This window comes from Cyprinus carpio, chromosome B9 (genome assembly GCF_018340385.1).
Source record: "Cyprinus carpio isolate SPL01 chromosome B9, ASM1834038v1, whole genome shotgun sequence".
Classification (NCBI taxonomy): domain Eukaryota; kingdom Metazoa; phylum Chordata; class Actinopteri; order Cypriniformes; family Cyprinidae; genus Cyprinus; species Cyprinus carpio.
The window spans coordinates 8,535,409-8,556,420 of record NC_056605.1 but is presented as its reverse complement, the minus strand read 5'-3'; the positions used below and the strand labels follow the sequence as shown (position 1 = coordinate 8,556,420).

Below are 21,012 nucleotides of genomic sequence, written 5' to 3'. Positions count from 1 at the left end.
GATGATAGCAGTTCATTATTCAACCACAATGTAGAAATAACTCTCAGCTCTTGTCATAGTACTGGCATTGCATGACCGGATGAAAGGAAACTGAGCTACTGTGAGCAAGAGTTGTTACTCATTACCCTTTGTCCTCTAGTGGTTTGATTTGGAAAACCTCAAACCTCCATACATAAAAACACATGCCTGAGTGCATACTCCAGACCTTTTTCACAGCTCGTGTTGGGAGCAGACAAATGCTAATCAGGTGATCTTTGTCTCAGGCTTGTTGGGAAATGTTTTTTCCAGGTAGCAGTGGAAAAGGTCATTTTTGCAGGGTAAGCGTGGGGTAGAACAGGATAGAACACAATACTCCTCTCATCATCTGCTGTAATCATCAACTATTTAGCAATAAACTAAAACTGGCCAGTGTCACACTCATTGTTTAGGCTGCCATGACGTTTGTGCTACTGTTTAGTTATTCATCTTTCCCACCTTCCGTAAAACAATGCTTCCCTATGGAGTCATCTGCCTGCATTGTTTCAGGACTTACAGTGCTCAAATACCATTAATACAAGTATAGCCACCATTTGTTTGATATTAGGCTGTTACACTGGCCTCTTAATATTTTACATATTCAATAAATATTCAGTATTTAAAAGTTTCATTTGATTATAAATCTGGGCTCTGCAGTATGAATATTTGAAAGCAAGGAAATGCAACCATGAATCTGTCTGAGGTCTCATTTAAAATAATTCTTTGTTACTTGAGGCAGGAGGCTCAATGTGGCCATTGTTGCTTGCAAAGCATCTCATATCAGACAAACAAGGCAAAATGTCTCTGAATCACTTTGTCTCACAGCAAGGAAAAAAGCAGACAGTTTTGTCTTGGCCTTAAATGTTTCATGGACACAGGGCTGTTTCAGCAGTCTTTGGGATCAGTGTGTAGGTGTGAGCAGACGTGCTGCCGTCATAGAATAAGCCCCCCCCACACAAAAAGAAAAATAAGTAGTGTATTCATTAGCTCAGTAATGTTCATTTACAGACCCCCTAAACTGAATTCCTGCAGTTAATGCATGTCGCAAGTTAGAAATTAACTTTCCTTTACAACGAAATGCTTTAGTTGGCAATAAGTTCAAAATATATAGTCCAGCTAAATCTTGCTTTAAAGGGCTTATACTATATATATATATCTCACTGGTTTATTGCAATTAATGGCAGAATGAATGTTTGGAAATGTGAACTGATATTTCCTACTGACACACTACAGCAAAAAATAGAAATAACTGACTTAAAAAATTTTTTAATAATAATGGCCAGAAAATTTTGCACAGTACTGTACATATTCAACATATCACATACATCTTGTATTGCATCCCTTGCATGTTCTTTAATGACACTAATGTTTCACTCTGTTTAGATTTTAGTTAAAAATATTGTAAATATATTTAAATGTTGACAGGGTCTGGTACTGGGTTAGGCAATAAAACCTATACATAAGTATCAAAAATAAAGGATGAGGGCATGGTAAAAGCTTTAATGTGATTTATACATAACAGAAGGAAAATCTGTTCGTTTTAATAAAATCAAACCATCAACCATTTATTTTCTTCCAAAATAAAAATGGAAGATACTGTAAGTGGTTGATGGTTTTTGTATGTGATTATAAGTAGTTGAGTTGGTTTTAGTAAGACCTTATAAAACCTTATAAATTCTAAAGAATATTTTTGAAAATGATCTTCTAAATGCCCTATATAAAAAGAAAACAAAAAATGAAGGATGGTTTGTTGAGTGGCATGGTTTGACCATGAGTCATGAGAGTGTCTGGAACATGATGGGGATTCACATCAAGCTGCCACATTAGAGAAACCGACAGCACTGTGAGAGCCTCTAGCCCTACATCACAACTTTCAGCATTCTTGTCTGTTATGTATAATGCTAAATAAGCTATAAATCAAATGCACTTTGTCATTTCACATGGCATAACATCTGTTGACACCGAATAAGCACATAACCCAACAATCTCAAACTGTGCCATCTTACCATTGTCTTTTCATCTCTCTTTCTCAGGGAGTGAAGAAGAGTGGTGGACCATGTGGGGGGAGAGACTGCAGCGGAGGGTGTCAGTGTTTTCCTGAGAAGGGTGCGAGGGTAAGTTTCATCCTAGCCCATCTCAGCATCTTTATCCCTCCTATGCTACTGTGATGAATTTGAATTCACTGCCATTTATACACAATGCAAAACAAGTGAAAATTTTTCAAGACATACACTAATTTTTGTTCTAATCTCACAGTTGCATGCAAGAAATAAAATCCTATATTTCAACGGACAAGTGATAAATGATATTGTTATTTGCTTGTACAACACTTCCAAACAAACCCAAACAGATTTTTATATAAAGAATATACAATAAGTATATTGAACTTGAAACATCATTAGTTTTTAAGTAGTGCTGTCAAACGATTAATCCCGATTAATCACATCCAAAATGAAAGTTTTTTTACTGGAATTATAAGGTTCTATCTGACATTTTTGTCAAAATCGAGTTATTCACATATTCTTATTCCGTGACAACTTGTTTATATTAAGTGATAGATTTTTTAATGTTATGTACATTTTGGGACTTTTTATTTAAATAAACAAAAAAGTTGTATCTATACAGTCGAATGGAATGCAAAAACTTTGAAGCTCAAAATCTCAAAACTACTCGGAATGCAGATAGAACCTTATAATTCCAAGGGGACGATTTGTACTGTGTATATTTATTGTTTATATAAATACACACACATACAGTAAATATTTTGAAAATATTTAAGTTTTAACATGCATGTATTTAATTCTTATATTTATATTATATATAAATATATTTAACATATAAAAATAACATATTTTTCATGAATACATGCATGTGTTTGTATTTATATAAAAAGAATAAATATACACAGTATACACATATTTTATGTAAACAAAAACTTTTATTTTGGATGCCATTAATTGTGATTAATCTTTTGACAGCATTATTTTTAAGTTAAATTTAAATTAAGTTAAATTAATCTCATATTGAACTTATAACACACTGAGCCTAAAGTACACTCAAAAAAGTTTGATTTTTATTTTACAGTACAATCCAGAATGAATTGTAGGTGCTTGACAGAGCATCAGGCTGTACAAGATGTGTTTGCTTGTTCACTATATCTGTGACCTTTTCATCTTCTGCGGTGAAAGTAAAGCTCCTTAGGGAGGGTGGGGGAGAGAGGAAATACATTCCTTAGCAAACATTAGGATATGAAGCGCCTTGTGAGTATGACTTGAGATGTCAGTTCAGTTGACTTTTTCCCTGCACTGTACAGGATCAGGAAAAGGGGTTTGATTGTTCTGTTGAGTCATATAATAAGGGCCAAGGCTGCTAAAGGTATAAGGCACTCATTCCAAAAGACATTCCTTTTGTTAAACATAAATGAAAACATAGAAGGGAAGGAATCGCAGACAAACAATCCCTGTTTGTATTTCTGACGCACATGAATAGTCATATTTCTGTTCAGTTTGACATTGTTATTTGTAAGTCAGCTTTTTACTGGTGATTTATAGTTTTAACAGGATTTACGTTGTTATATCAGTCACATGGTTGAAATGCTTTGTGCTGTTATTCATATACAGGGATTAAATATAAAGCTAAATATAAAATAAAATGCACTTTAATGCAACCCTCTACTGTGCCTCAGTATTGGGAAACTTGGCACAAGAAAGTAAAATGTATTCCATCAAATTTCACAGTTTTGTTGCTTCCACGATCAGTCAACACATTACTTTAGCACTTTACCATTCTTTGTATAGTACTCAGTTTGATGTATGTGTTCATGAATGATGTTTATAGGGAAAAAACAGCCTCACAGATGTCTGGACACAGTTCATATCTCCCACTGGGTCCCTTGTGACCCTCTGCTGTCCGGCCTTGACATTTGAGGCCAACGGGAAATAAATGTGAAACTAATTTGTGTCATAATGACAGGACCATTTGTTAGTAACATTTAATTTGAGAGATGTATTTTTGGCAAGAGGAACTGTGGATTTTAAATTATTATTTCTTGGCCTAATAAAACAGACTTAAATAGAATTTTTTATTAAATGAAATAATACATCTGTAATAGGTTGATTTTCTTAGATTTATGCACAGCGGTATTTTTCAAATGAACCTTAAAGGATCATCCAGTGGTTCATAGTAAACACATTGTCTTGTCTAACAAATTTTATGAATGTAACTGTACTGGCACTCTGCAGCCTAGCTAAATCTGCTTTAGCAGGAACCGTAATACAATGCGTATTATCAGATTTCTTGGCTCTTATAATAGTTTGTCGTTGGTGGGAAAAAGGCACAGTTCCTCTTGTCTGTCTTTTTTGGATGCGGGTAAAATACATATTTTCTATAAATGGATCCATGATTTGTGTAAATAAGTTGTGCATCCTGCATCTCCTTTCATAGACTTCCGTGTGTCTGTGTGAGAGAGGATGTAGTAGAGCTCCTGAATTTCCAGTATCAGTCTCGCTGGAGCGATCCATTGACTTGATTGTTTGCTCTCAGTGTCTGTTAGATGTCACACACATTCTAGTCCATGCCTTTACTCTCACTACAGTTAAAATGGAATGAAATTTAAGTTTTCTCAGAAGTCCACAATAATCTGACTGCCATCTTAATTTGCTCATGCCTCCATACTGAAAGACACTCTTCTTCTCTTGTTATTCAGCTCAAAGCATTTTTTTTTCCTTTAAATATCACAATCTTCCACTTGCCTGTGCCCTTTCCGTATTCAGCTGTGGAGTCTTGGAAAAAGTCATTTTAGATTTAAAGAGCACACATAGACAAACAAAAGAAGCATTGTAGGCAGGAAGAAGCGCAAGATGAAACTCGACACAGAGATTTCTTTTTCTTTTTGGGTGGGTGGTATTTGTGTGATCTAAACAACTGTAGCTGCGTCCCAAATGACACACTATATACTGCACTTATACAGTATGCACTTATGCATTCTGTACTCAACCATGTAGTGTATGAATTATTTAAAGGTGCTGTATGTAAGATTTTGACTCTTCTAAAGCATAAAAATAACTTAATATGTTTGCAGATATTTAAGAAACATGCTAAGTTAACATACTTGTTTATCTAAAAAACAATGCAACAGTTAGTTATTCTCCTTTGAAAATGTGCGTCCCGGGTTGCCAGTTGGCGGGAAACATGGTGTATTTCATTTCATTCATCGTCAAGTGTGCTCGTTCCTGTTTGTGTCGTCAATCTGGCAACCTGAGTATGTGTCAAGTATGAGGAGGAGAGGCCGGGTGAAAAGACCCCTCTCCAGTTTTTTGAATTTGGACTGTAATATCTGGTTCAATCCTACATACAAAACCTTTAAGGTTAATTTGTCATTAATAATCAGAGTCTGATAGCCCCTCCCCCTTCGATACGTAATTAAAGCTGCGACAGTTGAGTGCATGGAGTGGCCTATAGGCCCCTTAATCGCCTACGTCACTGTGACGTCACCGCTTTAGCTGGAGGCAAAACATAAGGAAGAACTCATAGCAGGCGCGCTGAAAGTTTGAGGTTTTGACTTTAAAATGTCGTCTTGTTGTGTTTTTGGCTGCAAGAATAGAAGGAACAGCACTTTTATTTCAAAACTAAGGTTTCACCGGATCCCGGCCGACATTCCTTCACAGAAATCAAGAAGACTAATTGTGGTTGAATGCAATACGGCGTACAGACTAGACAAAAACGATCATAAATAATGCTCGTGTTTGTAGTGCACACTTCATATTAGGGTAAAATAATCTATGCATATGTACTGGTGTGTTGGTTTTATCTAGTACAAATCAGCAAGTTTATGTTTTATAGGTGAAAAGTCACCAACCTTCAGCGCACTAGCTAGCTTAAATGTTAAACAAACATACAGCGATAGATGTGTGTGCCATCCTTTGAATGGTCTCTTAAAATTATCCACATTGCTAATCATAGTTAGCCCAGCGATAGGTTACATTAGACAATAAGCCTTGACAAAATTCCCCAAACCACCCGAAAGTAATTCATATGTTGTCTAGGAAATATCCAAAACCTGGTTAAAATGTTTCCAATGAGAACAAGATACAAGAACTACACCAGGCTTAGCTAAAATAAATAAATAAATAAGTTAGGCTACTGTAATGTTATCCACTCGTCATTATATTTTGGTCAGATAACCAGTTTGGTCAGTGAACTGAGTGATCAACTGAATTAATTGATAAATGTATGCTAACTCCCACTTTTTTTTATTATTATTTTTTTTGTCACGGTCCCGCAGAGTCAGTTACTGTACATATTCGGACAGTTCCGAACCTTCTTCTGCATCCATGTTTAATAAATCCCTCCTAAAACGTGCTAGTTTACGCTTGTCAACATTGCGTCTGCGCCTCTTTTTGCCTCCAGCTAAGCCCCGCCCACCCGGAGACGTTGCAATGTTTACAAACTTTTAAGGGGTCTATATTCCACACTTAATTTTTTTTTTCGGTTATTTAAGTGCATCATCCGGGTATTTAAAGTGACCTTTTTTTCTTTAGAATTTTCAGTGTGAAGAGACTTCTTGCACTATTTACACTACAAAACGTCATAAAATAGTTCATAAGTATGCGATTCGGGGTGCATCTTGTAATAGCTCTCATTAATATAGAAAAGCATTGACCCCACATACAAGAGACTATCAATCAATCTTTCTATCTATCTACACCAGCCTTATAACCTTCAGACCTTGAATCTCTCTTTAAAATGCACAAGTATGCAAACTACATATGGCCATAATAACTTTCAGACTTGAAGGCTTTTTCCGTCTTTCTGTCCAAAACCCTGTTAGTACCAACTGTGTAAGCAGTAAATTGTTGTTTCGCTGGAAACACAAACCCTGACAACTTCATTGAAAAAGTGCCTATAACAAATTCCAAATGGTGAATGCTTATCCTGACCTCTCCTTCCTTCCTGTCAGTAAGTGATTTGAGTTTTTGCATCTTTGATGATTAGTCTCCTTTAAGGACATGTAACGTATTGTTTTAGACAAACGCTCCCATCCTATCTTGACAAACATTCCTTTATGTTTACATTTCAGTGTCAAAGAAGAAAATGTCAGGGTCAGAATAGTTTCATGGCCCAGATCTGTGCAGTTTCCTTTAACCCTCTAAGTGCCAAAGTTGTAAAAATGCGACAAGACGTCATACTTAATAAAATAGACTGTAATTCCTAATATGGTGTAATATCTCATTTGTATTCCCTACCACTAGTTGGCAGACATGTAGTACTTCGATTCTAGACCAACATTAAGTCATGTTCCTATTCAAAGTGTTTGAGAAAATAGCAGAGCAAGTGAGCTCTCGTGTCATTGATGCGGAAGCAGTTCAGTTCATAGCGTGTGAGTAAATGGTGAGATTTGTGAGAGAAAATAGGCAAATGGCTAATAAAAAGTTGTACTGTGAGGATGTGTTGCAAATGTTATACGCCGATTCTGACTCTGAAAGGGAATATTTGCCTTTGGAAATGACGATCATCGCCTTATAGTCACGCTTCTCCTAGTACATCTTTACAGCGCAATTGTGCCGCCGTAGAAGGCGAGACTGTTCACGAAGCACAAACAAGTGATCATTTCGACCTTTTGCCCAACGGAGGTGGGGTTGGAAGGGGTGAACGTGGTCATGGTGTCCATAGGAGAGCTGTTGCTGATCGCACACGCTCTAAGGGCCGCCGGAAGACAGTACAGGTGCAGTCAGTGTGGGTTAGGTTCGCTCTGCGCTATGCCATGCAATGAGAGGATGGTACCAGTACCATACTCTCAAGAACTATAAACTGTGTCACCTAGATACCTGATTGGGCAGATAGCTGGTCAACTAATCAAAAAATAGCATGCATTTTACTATGGCACAGTAATATACTAATAATTTACTCGTTTTTTTCTTTATCATTTGGAATGAGAATAAAAAGACAAATAGCATATTTAAAAAAAAAAAAAACCTTGCAAATAATTTCAAACATCCATTCAATATCTATTATTTCCTGAATATTACTGATGAACTGATCAAAAAGTAGGCTTCTGTTCATGTGCGTTTTACTACTCTATAGTATAGTAATATAGTAATAATTTTGTGCTTTCTCCTGTTTTATTGTTGGCTTCCTCATTTCTGATCATTTAGAATGAGGATAAAAAGACACACACAAAAAAAAGAACATGCAAATAAGTTCAAACATCAATTCAATATCTATTATTTCCTGAATATTATGAAATTTGTGATGGCCACCCACTGATGACATCATAATATGCAAATTAGATGAGTATATTTACACCCTACATAAACTTTCAGTCATGCCCAACATTTTTCTAATTTACAGTAGATCTCTATCTTTAAGTCCTTTCAAGCCACAAGCTTTTGAAATCTTGATGTCAAAATACAGCATTTTTTCCAAAAAACCCTGGTGCCTAAAGGGTTAAACAAGAATGCAATAAAAAAAGAAAATAAAACTGACCTTGAGTTGTAAAACTGTATTTATGATGCTTTTGTCAAATATGACATAAGAGACTGGTAAATACCGCAATGACATTCACAGTAGACTAGTAAACCCTATTTTCCAGCTACATACTTGCATATCTGTGGTCCACTTAGGCTACATGATAAAGATGCCCCTGTTTTACTTAAGGCTTTTTGCCTTAGTCTCAACACAGGATTTAGACCAGCAGTTTCCACTCAATAGGCAGTCTAAACAGTGATCTAACTGTAATCACCACAAGTGACTTAAAAGGAAACAAGCTGAAGGCAGCTGAAAAGATGAACATGAGGTTTGACGTATGTTCAAAACATCTGTCTGCCTGTCTCAGACAGGTACATTTCCTGTAGAGGAAGTCTTGCTTTGGAGTGATTCACAGTCAGTCAGTCTTATCCTAAACATCTTCCTAAATAGCTTATCTGTCTACACTGTGAAGAACACAGAGCATTGTTGCTTGGGTACGAGTGTGCCAAAAAAGATCAAGATATATCATACCAAGATCCTCCATCTCTCAGATCAGTGTCCAGAATTAACATTTTGCCATGTCTGCCAGTGATGACTAACCTTTTTTTTTTTTTTTTTGTGAAATTTGATTTCTGCTAGATATTCCACAGCAAACTGTAAGTGGTATTATTATAAAATGGAAGTGTTTAGGAACAACTGCAAGTGGACGACCATTTCAAGTCACAAAGCAGGTCACCAGGGGAGATTATCTGTAAAAGTCACCAAAGCTCTGCTGATTCCATAGCTGAAGTGTTCCAAAGTTCGACTGGCATTAGAATCAGCACAAAAACTGTGCAGTGGGAGACTCGTGGAATGGGTTTCCATGGCCGAGCAGCTGCATGCAAGCTTCAAATCACGAAGTACAATACAAGTGGTGTGAAGCATGCTGCCACTGGACACTGGAGCAGTGGAAACCTGTTGAAGCAACGAAATACAGATGGCAGGACAACGTTACCTGCCTGACTGCATTGTGTCATCTGTAAAGTTTGGTGGAGGATAATAGTATAGGGCTGTTTTTAAGAGGATGGTCTAGGCCTTACCTCTAGTGAGGGGAAATCTTAATTCTTCAGCATACAGTGACATTTGGACAAAGGTGATGGATTATTTCCCCATTATAACAGTCACTCCTTTTCTCTCTCTTTTAGGGAGTTTACAATAATCTTTTTCTGGACAGGAAGGAGCAGATCAGTCTCTCATGACTTCATAGTGAATAGAATCAGATCATGTTATGTCTCTCTCTCTCTACTCAGACCCTTTCCGCCCACAGGAACGTTTCCCATACATGTATGACACACACCCAGATCTCTCACACATGTTCTGACGCACACATGTTCTGCTTCCATGCGCACTTACATATGTCATACTTAAATGTCACAATGATAAACACACAATGGAATGGACACCATTTGCATTTCTAAGAAATGTTCAAACACGCAGGCCAAAAAATGGAGTGCTGTAATTTCTTAGAAGACCACACACGAGAATCAGAGATAGAGGTCATATAGAAGCAAATGTGATGTTCTGTGTTTAGTCCTTGAACCGTATATAATTTTTAGCTGTCAAATGGAATATCACCACAATTTCAACACTGTAAATTTTTAGAAGTTTATGTGTAAAGATTTGATATGGATTATGTATATGCAGGGAGAAAATGTATGTGCTAATACAGTAATGTGTGCTGAAAAAATCAGCTTTGCCATCACATTTAAATAACTGTTTCTAATGTATTTTATCAAATCAAATAAATGCAACCTTGATGGCCATTAGAAACAAAAACATCAAAAATTTTCTAAAATGTCTAGTCAGATATTCATGCGAGTAAACACCTGTTGAGTTCAGTTCCAAATTAATTGGGAAAAAAAGTTTAAATGCCTGAATGAAGTATTTGCCAATTCAAAATGGACTTGCTGCCAAAAGACTTGATAGAGAATCTGTGCTGAAAATTTGTATTTCGTGTGAATAGGCTTTAAAAAGGATAAAAAATAAAAAAAAATGAGTCCAGCTGCTGGTAGTTCAGCAACACTGTCCATATGTTCCTATCAAATCCCCCCTGATCCCCTCAATGATGGCTTTGAGCTGGTAACGCTCAATTCACATTTTTTCATGACAGCTTGCTGATGATACTGGCATCCGAAAGCTACAAATGATACAGTGGATGGAGTGAAATCACAGGATAATCTGTTTGTGGTTTAGTTTGGTGGCCAAATCAGAAATGGATCTTTTCCCTTAATTGACTATTATGTGTGAAACTCAGTGATTTTCTTTAGTGGACTGAATCAAGCTGCAGGCTTCAGTCCACCCACGTTTGGAGCTCTGCCCAGGTTGGCCAGTTGGTCAGCTGGTGAGCAGTGTTTTAGCGCAGCTGGGACTGGAGTGGGTGGCAGAAGCATGCTAAGCGATGCACTAAACCAGCTATTGGATGAACAATCAACATGTCTTTTTTGATTCTAAAGCTTGTGGGAGTTTAACATTTGGTTTGTTTTTCATTGAATGTTAGGATTGGGATGACACTAGTTAAAAAAATCCATTGGTATAACTGGGCTGGACATGACAGCAATGACTCAACCATTGATGTGAGTTTGGGGCGGGACTACCTGTTTGCTTAAGCAATCATGCATTTCTTTGTTTATAAATTCAGTAGTTTAATCCACATCTTCTGGAAAGATACAAATCACATACTTTGTGATTTTATTCACATTATAAACATTCAACACTATTACATAGAGTACATGTAAAGGTTCCAAAATGGTGTTTTGGCAGTGATGCCATAGAAGAACCATTTTTCGTTCCCAGAAGAACCTTTCAGTGAACAGTTCCTAAAATAACAATGTTGAAGAACATTTTAAATATCTAAAGAAACTTTTTCGACTATAAAGAACCTTTTCTGCATTTTAACCTTTCGCGCATCTTACATGCTCCCTACAGACTGCATCTTACAATCGCAACTTCATTGTGCTGTTACTCCTTTCCAGCCGAATTTCACAAAATTGGTCAGCTCCCGACAGCATCAGGTGTTTTATTTATGGCGAGTAGAATTATCTATTTTTAATAATCAGGTTGGTTTGTATTGGTGACGTAATATGTAAATGATATGCGTGCGGCCCGTGAGACTTGCACTTGGACCATAGTGCGGCCCGCTGGGAAAAAAGGTTGAGAACCACTGTCTAAAATAACGGTCGACTTAAAAAAACTCACTCTGGGGGGACCGCTAGAATATTTTAAACTCACCACTGAAAAGGTTAAAGGTTTCATGGATGTTCAAGAATCTTTATAGAACCATTGATGCCAATAAAGAACCTTTATTTTGAAGAGTGTGGTTCGCTTGCATGAGAATTAATGAGGCTTATTTGGTCAGATCAGTCGACAGCATTTGTTACATATTGTAGATTACCACATTTTATTTCCACTTACACTGCCTTTTCTTTAATTAAAAAGAAAAACAATTTTACAACTTAAATGCCAAATAACTGCACAAATAATTTTAACAGCTTCACACGTTTTATAAAAAAAAATAAAAGTGCTTTTATTACCTTTCTGCATTTAAATTCTCCAGGAATTGACCCCATTTACTTTCATTGTAAGTGCTTCATAGTGAATTTTAAAATGAGAGTTAAGTCAAAATTAGTCATCAAATTTAAGCCAAAAATTATTTTGAATGAGCCTAACTTGCATTAAACGCTGAATATTCCTTTAAGTTACTTATATTTTACTTAAAATACCTGTTGTGGAGAAAAGAAAAAAAAAGTAACAAAATTTAAATATTTGCCACCCAGACTCAGTAATCATGTGTAGTACTGTAGCTATCATCACTCCATCAGTCCAAACAACATGTTACCTAAAGTGATATAAACATTTCATGGTTTCCTTAAAGAAACCTGATATTTCCAGTTCAAGAGTTGTTTGCTTTTATAAACCAGGGCTCTGAATCCCAAGGGCATGTCTGTTAGGATATGAAAGGTAAAGGGTCTGTAATGTTATTGATTATCTGGTTGAAGTGGTTTAGTTCTTCTCAAAGCACAGGTCCTCAGTCTCATTCTCACTTGCATCACAGCTGGATCCTGTCTGCACTCATGTGCTGAGCCTCTAAGGGCTCATTCCTGAATCTTGAGGCAACGGCACAGGTGCCTCCGGCTACAAGCGCCTCCTCAAAAAGTGGGGGGCCCAGCCAGACCTCCCAACACACGTGAACCGCAGACAACGTCTCATGCGTTCACATAGACATGCCTAATGAAAAAAAAACTGTATAAACAAATGGCATCTGGAAAACAAAATGAAGCAAAACCACTAGGAGGAAAATATTTCAGCCGCAGTCTCAGTGTTTACATGCTGCATTGTTTACTGTTATATCTTTCATGTCTTGTTTCTTCAGCTCTGGATTGAAACACTTGATGCAGTGTGAGGCACGTGTGACAACACGTGGGTCAGAGACCAAAAGATGATGTATCTGGACCAATTACAGCCAAATCTAAACACATTAAAAGTATAATAAACACAGGATCCCAGTGTAGCTGATCTGTGCAGAATGCATCCTCTGAGCCCAAGCCAGTTATCAGGAGAATGTCAAATCATTTATTATGGCTGGAGAGTGTCAATGAGATATTTTCATTTCTTTCTTTCTTTCTTTCTTTCTTTCTTTCTTTCTTTCTTTCTTTCTTTCTTTCTTTCTTTCTTTCTTTCTCTTTCTTTCTTTCTTTCTTTCTTTCTATCTAGACATTTAAAAAAGTACTGTTGACAAGTGGTTCCCCAAATACAGTCTACAGATGTTGGTTTGTGTGTTGATGCTGCCGTTTATTTATGGTCAGTTTGGTTGTGCACCCACTGCTTGCCCCAGGCTCTGTCCCTTCAGGATGTTGTTTTAAGGACCAGGTCCAAGAGAAACAGAGTGGATCACTGGGATGCTTAACTCGACTACTCTTTGTGTTTTAACCTGAAATATTAAATTCAATTAAATATAATATATACACACTAAGTTTGGGGTCAATAAATAAATAAATAAATAAAAGGGGGGAAAATAGAATAAAATAAAATCTTACCTACCAGGTGTGCATGTGGTTTAAAATGATGTTTTTACATTTTTCATCTGAAGGCCAGCCATATGCAAAGTAAAATATCATACTCATTTTCAGACTAATATTTAATTTTGTTTCACATATGCATTATTTGTTAGCTCTGGGTTCTGAGGTTAAGAGGAGGTGTTTGAAAATGGAGCAGGGGGATCTGGTTCAGTTTTAATGGTAGAACACCTTATTTAGTCACCTATTTCAGAGAAAGCAGCTGTTTTCAGCTCCATTGTAAGTGCCACTGTGCATAAAAACTGTGACCCAAATAGTGTTTGGTCACTTATTTCATAACTGCAATTTTATGAAGTCACACCAAATGGCATTCGTTTGATTTTGTTTGCTAGGATTTAAATGATAAAATAATCAATGTTGTGTTCAAAATTAAGGCAAAATGTATATGTGTACAGTTTGTGCAGTGTTTGTCAAGAGTTAGTAGAGCATGTTCATTGATAATGTAATGAACTACACCTGTTATTACTTTTACTGTATAGGGCACCTGTGAACCAGAGCTGAACTGAGACTTGACAACAGCATTGACACCAGTTTGGTAAAATGAATGTAAAAATGGCTGAAAAGTGAAGTTAGTTTTGAGAAAAGGTCTTGAATCATTTGTTTGCTGTTGACACTTATCTAATGCAATGGCATTCATTACATTTATACACTATTAAAAATAAATCTGCTTCAAAAGGTTCTTCAAGCGATGCCATAGAAGAACCATTTTTGGTTTCACAAAGAACCATTCAGTCAAAGGTTCTTTAAAGAACCATCTCTTTCTTACCTTTTTATAATCTGGAGAACCTTCTTTCGCCACAAAGAACCTTTTGTGAAACAGAAAGGATCTTCAGATGTTAAAGGCTCTTTATGGAACCATTTAGACAAAAAGGTTCTTCTATGGGAAGCACCTTTATTTTTAAGAGTGTAGTGTGACAAAAATGCTCAAATACTTTTTGGGCCACTGTAAATGTTTTGCTTAAACATGGTTTCAGACAAAGATGACACTTAAAATTTTGACATTATCAGACACCCACTTAGTGCCTCTCTCTGTATCTATCTCTCCACCATCCTGTTTAGATTCCTGCCTTCCTTAGGGGAGATATCTGTTACTAAACCAACAGAATGAATCATGGCAACCGCTCTAGTCCTTTAGCACAGTCAGCAACACTGTGTAAATACTGTGGGAAAAAAACAGAGAGCGCCTATAAAAAAGAAGGGGGTGGAGGGGGGGGTATATGTGTTGCATCTGTGTGAAGCAGCTCTAGAGCCTCACGTGTATTTGGACAATCGCTTTTCCCAAGGACCGGAGATATTTCATTGTGAAGATTAGTCATAGACTAAATAAAATCAGCTCAAGTGGGAGGTTAAATGAACGGCAACCCCCAACTGGTACACGGTCTCCAAATATACCTCCAGAGGAACATGAAACATTTAGTGACATGAAGCAACTGTAGTGTTTAACATAGAATCCATTAATACATTTTATCTATGTCAGAACACCATATATGGAAGTTTTGCCATAGCTCTTATTCGAAAAGTCAAATTCACATATACAATTGGTGAATTCAAGAATATGTCTACAATTTAGGGGTGTATGGTGAGGTTTACTGTCCCAGATACACCTGTGTTCATGTCATTGGGCCTTTGTGATTTTGATAAAATATTTAAATATTCAGATAAAATGTGCTATTGAACACACTGCTTTGTTTGAAAAATATGAACTAGTTGATAGTTGACCAAAGATAAAATATCAGCAAAGAGTGACTGAAGCTTAAAGTTTCAAGTATTAGACCGTATTAAATATGCAAGAAAAAAAAAAAGAATGCCAGAAATGTCCCAGTCTTATCAATCAACTGTCCCAAAATCATTCTCAACTGCATGATAATCATGAAGTACCTGCTCAAATTCATTGTTTTTGCATCACCCATTATTTAATAGATCTATGCAAATGGCCTCACATTTTCAACCAAGTTCCAGCTGCAGTCATTGGTCAAAGTTTGCAATACATTTGTGTGGGACAAGGACCCTCAAGATTCTGTGCACCATCTTCACTTCATACTCCAGTCCAGTAGGTGTCAGAAAAGCACAGCTTACATGAGTTTGCCAAATGCCAATAAAACACCAGAAGAAGCAGATGAACTTTCCACCAACTACCGGAATGGAGTGTGAAGCACTGGATGGACTTTTCACTTTCTGGCAATCTATCTCTTTAGTAGTGATAGCAAATGAAAACATTTTTGAAGTTTTAATTCAGTTGAACCTGGATCAAATTCAGAACAATGATTAAAACATAGATGGAATAGATCACTTCCGTAAACACCCTCAAAGGTTGCAAAATCCTATAATACTTCCTTGATCGACATTTCATTCGGTAACGTGAGGCAGTTTTGATTTATATTGTTTTAATGCTTGATGTTGCCGACATTTTACATATGTAACTACTTACATATGTGATCAGTGGTTTGCTGCTTCATCTCAGTTATTTAGATCAACCCCAACAGTGAACCATAGAAATTTGGAAACATTTTGTAGCAGTTATGATGTAACAAAGCCTCGTTTACTAAAATCTCGATTCTGGTTTGATCACAAGTGTTTAATACACACTCTGAACCACTGGTTCAAAACAAATGGTTAGCAAAGGTTTTGAAACACAGCTTTGAAAGCACCTACCACTAATCTTTAAATACCGTTATCATCATGTCTAAATATTTGTTAGATTTTTGTATTTATTTTTGTACTTTGTTACTGTATAAAATAACCTGATAAATTAACCTGATAAATGTTCTGAGAAAAGGACTGTCTGCGAGCTGTAGTCTGTGGCACTAGTTGAATAAAAACATGAAGCACAAGGTTTAGTTCAGTCTATGACCATTCATGACACTACCTTTGCCCCTTAACCTTTGGCCTAAAGCTCAGTAAAGACTCAATTGGAATCAGATCCAGGAGGATTTTCCCACCATGCAAGCACAGTGACCTGCACGTTCTGGTCTTAAGAATGTTTATTTTATTTGTGTTTTAAAGGGAAAAAAAAGTCACGTTTTTTGGCCTTATTTCCCATCGTTTTTTGTCAGAGGGCTTTCCTGAATGCTCCCGATGGAGATTAAGTATTTAGACCAGATTGATATTTATGGTCTTTTTTCACAGCAGCCATTAATAGTGTATATGTTTTCCATTTCTGTTTAGTTTAAAAAAAATGCAAATAGTATATTAGCCCTCTCAATGACACATAAACAGCATCAGTAAAATATGTAAATGTGAAACATTCAGAGCATTGTGAATTCAGAAAGTCGTGGGAACAGAGTTTTAACTGCGTGGTTTTATTTTGAAACTCACTGGACCCCTAGAGAGCCCAGCATGACTGTATATGGATCTGAGTGTGTGTATAATTTTGTACAGTTGTTGGCATGGTGTTAACGATGCATAAACAAACATAGATGAACATGGAGGTCTGGACTTCCTCACACTCCTTTTCTCCAACTCAGTCTCTCTTTCTATCTCTCTCACTCAGTCTGTTTTTGTGTCTGTGTTTACTGGCACCCATTAGGGGAAGTTGAGAGAATGAAGCTCACATTTGCCTTTTAAAGCCAAAGACAGTGTGCTAGGCAGAGCTCTGGGTAGGTACAGACAGCTGAGGTCTCTCTTAAATTCAGGTCATCATGAAATGTATCCCTTTCATCATGCTGAACTATTTTCTACCCTCAGCCAAAACGTCTAACCGAAGTATTGTACCTGATTCGTTGAGTCACTTAGACGTCTCCTCATTGTCATGACATCACTAGCATGTTTCACATTGCATGACTTGCCCACTGTTTACTTAGTATGGATCTGCACATCACCAATGACGTTATCCCCTATTACTTGTCTCTCAGTGTAGATATCAGTGCTTAGTATCCAAATGACACAAGACTAACTGAGATGTCAAATAAACGAATAAAAGTTTAAACAACAGTCTCAAGTCATTATACAGTAATTGCGTAATGCACACACTAGGATTTGCATCTTGTAAGCACCAAGTCTTCTGGCATTGCTCTCACGCTTGCATAAATACATCCATAGTTGTGCCTTCCCAATGATGGAAAACTTTGAGGGTTGGTGAGAGGTACTCAATAACGGTTAGGTTTAGAGCTCACACTGCCAATGTTTGCTCCAGCCATGCAATATTGTTGCTGCTCCTGTAGACAACAAAAAAACAATGTGTAAAAGAGTTAAATGACTGTATAGAAGTGCTGCCCCCAAATGTTGGTCGATGAAAAGAGGCTTAGTCAACCAAATTTTTATTAGTTGGTTAGATGCAGAAAAAATAATTAATTTACAAATTAACATTCTCTTATCAAGTTCACACCCACATGTCATTACATGATTACATATTATTCACACAGTGGCAGTAAATTATTCATAATTTTGATTCTCCCTAATTCTTTTTTTTTTTTTTTTTATCAAATCATCAAATCCACTGCAGTTCTTACATTAAGCCCAGTTTAGGAAACCCCAGTGTAATATAATGTTTAATACATTTTATAATGTTGATATTAAAAAAAAAATGAATATTTATTTTCTCTTTGATTTTTTTTTTTTCTTTTTTGTCAATATGTTATGTTTGATGGTAAGTTTAAAACAAGTTAGGTAAAAAAAAAAAAAGTCTAAAAGTAATCTAAAAAGTAGTCGGAATACATTACCTAAAATGAGTTACCTAGATTAGGTTATTAACTGTTAACATTTGCAATTTGTTTTGCTTTGTTTTTGCTTTTGTCATCTAGTACAGCATAAGGTCTAAACTTGTAAAAAGCATTCATGTCCTTGTAGAACTCGTAATTACAACTTGTGAACTGGGAGTTTTCTGAGAGCTACGACTTGTACCACGTGACCAGTGTACCACCTGACCACCGCAGGCTCTGTTTAGATGTTGATAGTGTTGCCATAGAAAAGCATAATTCCGAGTCCGAGGATGTGAACAACTCTGAGTAGAACGTCACATGTTGTAATCTTAAAATTACGGTAATTAAGAAATGGCGTGAACGCAGCATAAGTATTCGGATAATTTACATATAGTAACATGAAATTAAAAATTCATTTTTGGATCCTTAAAACCTCAGATATGGGAGTGTCACTGGTTCAGCCCATGTCATCAAAATCTTACTCCATTCAGACAACCAAAGTTAGCAACCGGATATTAGGTGTTTCTTCTCGGGTGTCTGAAGGTTGGGTGTCCCAGTAAGTAGTTCAGTTTAACAAAAACAAATTAAAGAGGGAACATTACAGCACCCAACCCAACCCTGTGAGACCCTCTGCACCTGCTCAAGTGATTCACGTCTAGAACATGATGATGATGTCACATGTAATCTCATGATGGGTAGTATATTTCCATTGCAGTTAATTCTCTTCTGGTGCTGCTTTAGAGAATTTGTGAAAACAAAGAGCGAGGATAGACACCTGGAGTGCCGTCTTCACATTCTCTTGTATTGTAATCAGGAAAAGTGACTCATCTAACCCATGTCCGTTGCAGATGTTCTTAGTATAAAAACATCTAAAAATGTGTTAGCATGTTAGCCAGTTAGTCATCCATGCCCGTTTTGGGTGATTTTAAAGAAATGTTTGGTTTTAATATAATAAGCTAGATGCTATTTCTGTCTCCATGCTGGCTGCAGTAATGTTATGCACTTTTTAATAAAAGTCTGTGGGTCAAGGCAATGACAACAATGTTGTCATGTTGTAAGTCTGTGTATGTTGTGATGGGGTGTAAGGAAGAAGCACAACTCCTCTGAGGTTTAAGGCTTCAGAGAGCTTTTGTGACTAATATGATTCAGGCCTGGGGCTGCATCTGCTCACTACTGCTTGGATTTCTGCCTTAGAACGTAATATTACACAATCATACAAGTGAGTGAGCAAACTCAGAATTATCATGGGTTGCTGATGTGTGTTGAAAACCTGTGGAAAAACCCATTAAAGACTTTTCTTCAAAGATTCTTCGAACATTCTGCTTTTGTGTTCCACTTAGAAAATGACAGCATGCAGGTTTGGAACAAATAAGTACATAATAAATGATATCTATAGATATCTTTGAATGGCCTTTTTGCTCTGAGCCCTTTGTGAACTATAGTTTGGAGTGTAATCCTGATGTTTAGGCATTTGTCTGGGCTTCCTGCCTTTACTCTCAGAGTATTTCCTGTTTCCTGAGTCAACTTCTCAGATTAGAGCTACTGTTTGATTCAGAAGCATGTGACCTTGAGATCATGTGCACCTCTGAAAGTCTGCATTTATTTGATTGAAACACAGTAAAACAGTGAGATTGTGAAATATTATTACAGTTAGCTTACAATTATTTGTTCCTAAACGGTAACAGTGAGATTGTTGAAATATTATTACAGTTAGCTTACAATTATTTGTTCCTAAACGGTATTACTCCAGTAAAGATTTAAGCTGAGCTTGGATGAATAAATGAAAGATTAAAATATTATCTATTTTTATAAACAGTTATATAATGCTTCATTGCTGTTGTTAAACTGTAAATCCCATTTTTTTTTTCCAGAAGCTTTTATCCAAAGCGATAGAAAGTTTAAAATAATCAATTTATTTATTTTTTTTCTATTTTAAATGTAACCTTGCGCTTGTTAACGCAATGCTCTACCACTTGAGCTACAGGGACACTAAAAAAGAATTAAAAGGAAAGAAAAAAAATAATTAACTAATTAATTGCTTAAAACATTTTTAAAAATAATACAAATTCTTACTTACCCCAAACTTTTTCATAACATATAAAGAGAAGGAGAGAGACAGTATTCTTTCTCCATTTTTTACTTTTTCGTATCTCTCACAACTAAGAACATTATCTGTTTTCAGACCATTGTAAACATCTGCTCTAAATTCACTGCAGTGGGCCTCTAAGTCAAGATTCATATTTCATACTATGAGGAGTAGAGCAGAGGAAAGGCCCAGGGTATTATCAGGGACAACTTACATGGTCTACACCACCAGGTCCAGCTGTTTTCTCTCTTGCATGATTATATGTACCACAATGCTGTACTAACCTATACAGCGCATCATTCATATTAGAGGCCATAGCACTCAAAGAGGAAAGCTCTGAACTGATTTAAGAGGTTGGCACATAATATCAGATTACCAGTGTAATCCCCCTATTCTTGTACCCTTATCTTGTTTTCAGAGAAAACAAAAAAACCAAAAAACAATACATTTTAATGCATTTTAAAACAAGGACAAAATGCAATAGGGTATAAGAAAAAAACAAAAAACAAAACAAAAATGTTCCTGCAGATTTTTGGGTGATGAGGTAATGGAGGAGTTGAGTAGATACTTAACACTTTAAATGTGGCTGTCACACTCAGTAAAGGGGGGAGGGGGTTGCATGGGAAAATGGGAAATATGGAAAGTTCAAGAAGGATTGACTTTTGTAAAGGCCAACAGGGTCAGCAGATTTAAACTA

General features: G+C 36.5%; 1 protein-coding gene across 1 annotated transcript in view; it reads left to right on the top strand.

Moving 5' to 3' along the window:
• The window catches only part of LOC109069404 (collagen alpha-2(IV) chain-like), a 73,519-nt gene that overhangs the window by 26,328 nt on the left and 26,179 nt on the right, over window positions 1-21,012 (top strand). The window contains 1 exon segment of the mRNA XM_042730902.1: window positions 2,049-2,129. Within this exon segment, the coding sequence (XP_042586836.1) occupies window positions 2,049-2,129 (81 nt within the window).